Source organism: Poecilia reticulata, linkage group LG20 (genome assembly GCF_000633615.1).
Source record: "Poecilia reticulata strain Guanapo linkage group LG20, Guppy_female_1.0+MT, whole genome shotgun sequence".
In the NCBI taxonomy this organism is placed as follows: domain Eukaryota; kingdom Metazoa; phylum Chordata; class Actinopteri; order Cyprinodontiformes; family Poeciliidae; genus Poecilia; species Poecilia reticulata.
This window is the reverse complement of record NC_024350.1, coordinates 26,236,965-26,240,069: the sequence shown is the minus strand read 5'-3', so window position 1 is coordinate 26,240,069 and position 3,105 is coordinate 26,236,965. Positions and strand designations below refer to the sequence as shown.

The following is a 3,105-nucleotide window of genomic DNA, read 5'->3' as shown; positions in this document are numbered from 1 at the left end:
TGTTCTGAGAACATGAAGCCTGAACTATTTGAACCTGTTGCTCAGCTTCTCTATTAAATGGACCTTTGAACAGAACCAGAACCAGGATGTTGGTTATGAAATGATCAAACTCAGTAAATTGATGTGAAGACCAGATGTTCATCATATGATTTCAATGTTATCATTTGTGTTTATATAGATTATCTGGTTTAATTAGAACTGACTTTATTTCTTCTCTAATCACAGACTTGGTGGCTGTAAACTCAGTGAGGCTGAATGTGAAGTTGTGGCTTCAGCTCTGAAGTCCAACCAACATCTGACTGAACTGGAAATCAATCAGATCCACATAAATAAAACCATTACGGACTCTGAACTGAATCATGTGTGTGAGATCCTTCAGAGTTCAGTCAGTAAAGTGACGAGTCTGAGGTTTGTTTTCTCTATTTATCCTATAAAATCTTTCATTGATACTTTAATATTTATCTTCACATTTATTTTGTTTTCTTTAAAAACAATCTGATCTAGAAATGTCATGCTTCATCAGGTCACTGATCAGAAACTTTAGAGCTGATTCAGAATTAATCCATCATGTTTCTGATGATCAATAATGATCAGATGTGATCAGTGTTAAAGGAGGCCTGCTGAACTTTGACCTCATGATGGGACTCAAGGGTTGAAGGTTGCAGGATGCCGGTCATCAAGGCCTTGAGGTGAAGATCCCTGGTCTGGACCGAACCAGAATAAGTTCTCCAAGTATTTACTGTCCCCATAGTTCAGTAAATACTTTGACTTTAGAACAAAGAACTGAGAACCTGATCACCAGCAGAGCAGCGCCACCTGGTGGATCAACAGAGTCATATTTTTCTATCAGATACCTGAGATTAACCAACCTTCACTTTGATTCTGATATGAAACTATTATAAAATCTAATGTCCATTTTAATTCCCGACCAGAACCACTGAAGGCCCAACTGAAATATTCTAACAACCCGTCATAATAACATGTTCTGGTTCTGTTGGTTTGGACTCTATAAACCAGTTTTACTGGATCAGATATTAAACATCAGTTCATCATGTTTCTTTTACCATCCATCCATTTTCTTACACCTTTGTCCCTCAGTGGGGTCGGGAGGGTTGCTGGTGCCTCTCCAGCTATCGTCCCGGGCGAGAGGCGGGGTCACCCTGGACAGGTCTCCAGTCTGTTGCAGGGCAACACAGAGACACACAGGACAAATAACCATGCACACACACACACTCACACCTAGGGACAATTTGGAGAGGCCAATTAACCTGAGAGTCACGATTTTTGGACTGTGGGTGGAAACCTGAGTACCCGGAGAAAACCCACGCATGCACAGGGAATGTTTCTTTTACATTCATCCATCCATCCATCCATTTTCTTCCGCTTATCCGGGGTCGGGTCGCGGGGGCAGCAGNATGAATGGATTGTTCTGTAACCTCTGTGTGCTGCCAATCTTGGTCAGGATTCTCTTGCAAAAGAGATTTTCAGTCTCAGTGGGATTTTCCTGGTGAAATGAAGGTTAAATAAATAAATTAGTGATTGTTGTCTGCTGTCATAAAAAGTCATTTCTGGAGGAGACCTGGTTTCTGTCAGATCCTCCCAAAGCTCTGAGAATCTGCTTCCAGAGCTGGAACCATTTTCCTCATCAACTCTTCATCTGCAGCCTTTATGAAGCTGTTAATATCCATAAAGACCTGGAGAGACATGAGCTGCAACACTCTASAGCAGCTGACCAAACTGTTGGAGACCAAGATCGACTTTTTCTCTCACCAGCCGGCTGAGATCTACCACTCACCCACAGAAACTGTAAATTAAATTCTATATGTAAATATACATCAGTTATAGCAGACATATGGAAGTGATAGAAAACCTGATGCAGTTTCTTCCTCAGTGAGATTCTGACACTGGGAGGAGGTTACTGGTTTCTCAGTCAGAAGCTGGTTGTAAACCTGAGGCCAGCAGGTATCAATCAGTTATGGCAGATCAGAACTTTGACCTCAATATGAGAAGTTACAGACTGATAGGAGGAACCAAAGAGTTGAGTTAAAATCTTGTGAAGTTGGGATATTTTTCCTCCAACAGGATCCAGAGGAATCAAACCAGATGTTGGACTGGATTTAATTTCAATGTCATTTGTGAATGTTAGAGCCTCAATTTTAACAGTGGAGCTATAAAGSTTGAAAAAGGTTATTATTTTGGAGAAAATATCATCAACATCAACATTTCCACAAAATAAGAGACAAAAATAAATATCTTGTTTGATGGAGAAAAATCCTCTCAGACTCTGAGCTCAAAGTGAGATGCCAGAGAACCAAACTAATATTTTATATTAGACAATTAATTTAATTCCACATAGTTATTGAAGTAGGAGCCATTTGTTTGTTAAATACTTAATGAACTATATTTGTCCTATTTGATGTTTGTTGTGAATGACTAATACTCACAACTGAACGAGATAATTAGTCCAATTCTGTCGTTTATTGATGGTTCAGAAACTACAGCAGCTGTAATGAGCCACAGACAAACTAGAGAAGCTGAAGTTTGTCTAGAAAATGGATGAATTGAAACTATTTTCTGATCATCACCATCCGCTCCACCATGTTGGGTCTGTTAGGATATCAGCTCCACTGGTTTCATCTGTTCCTTCATCTTCCAATGAAAATCCTGTTTTAAAGTCATGTGATGAAGAGCTTCTGATCCAGATTGTTGCTGCAGCAGTCAGAGCTCAGCATGAAGAAACAGGGAGGTTTGCTAACAGGCAGCCAAGATGGCTGCCGCTAAAACCTTCAGTTGTTCTGAGAACATGAAGCCTGAACTATTTGAACCTGTTGCTCAGCTTCTCTATTAAATGGACCTTTGAACAGAACCAGAACCAGGATGTTGGTTATGAAATGATCAAACTCAGTAAATTGATGTGAAGACCAGATGTTCATCATATGATTTCAATGTTATCATTTGTGTTTATATAGATTATCTGGTTTAATTAGAACTGACTTTATTTCTTCTCTAATCACAGACTTGGTGGCTGTAAACTCAGTGAGGCTGAATGTGAAGTTGTGGCTTCAGCTCTGAAGTCCAACCAACATCTGACTGAACTGGAAATCA

General features: G+C 39.8%; 1 protein-coding gene across 1 annotated transcript in view; it reads left to right on the top strand.

Annotated features, from left to right (window-relative positions):
• Positions 1 to 597, top strand: part of LOC103456978 (protein NLRC3-like) — a 3,151-nt gene extending 2,554 nt beyond the window's left edge. The window contains exon 2 of the mRNA XM_008396865.2: positions 226 to 597. Within this exon, the coding sequence (XP_008395087.2) occupies positions 226 to 499 (274 nt within the window). The 3' untranslated portion in view covers positions 500 to 597. The remainder of the gene's footprint in view (positions 1 to 225) is intronic.
• The last annotated feature ends 2,508 nt before the right edge of the window (positions 598 to 3,105 follow it).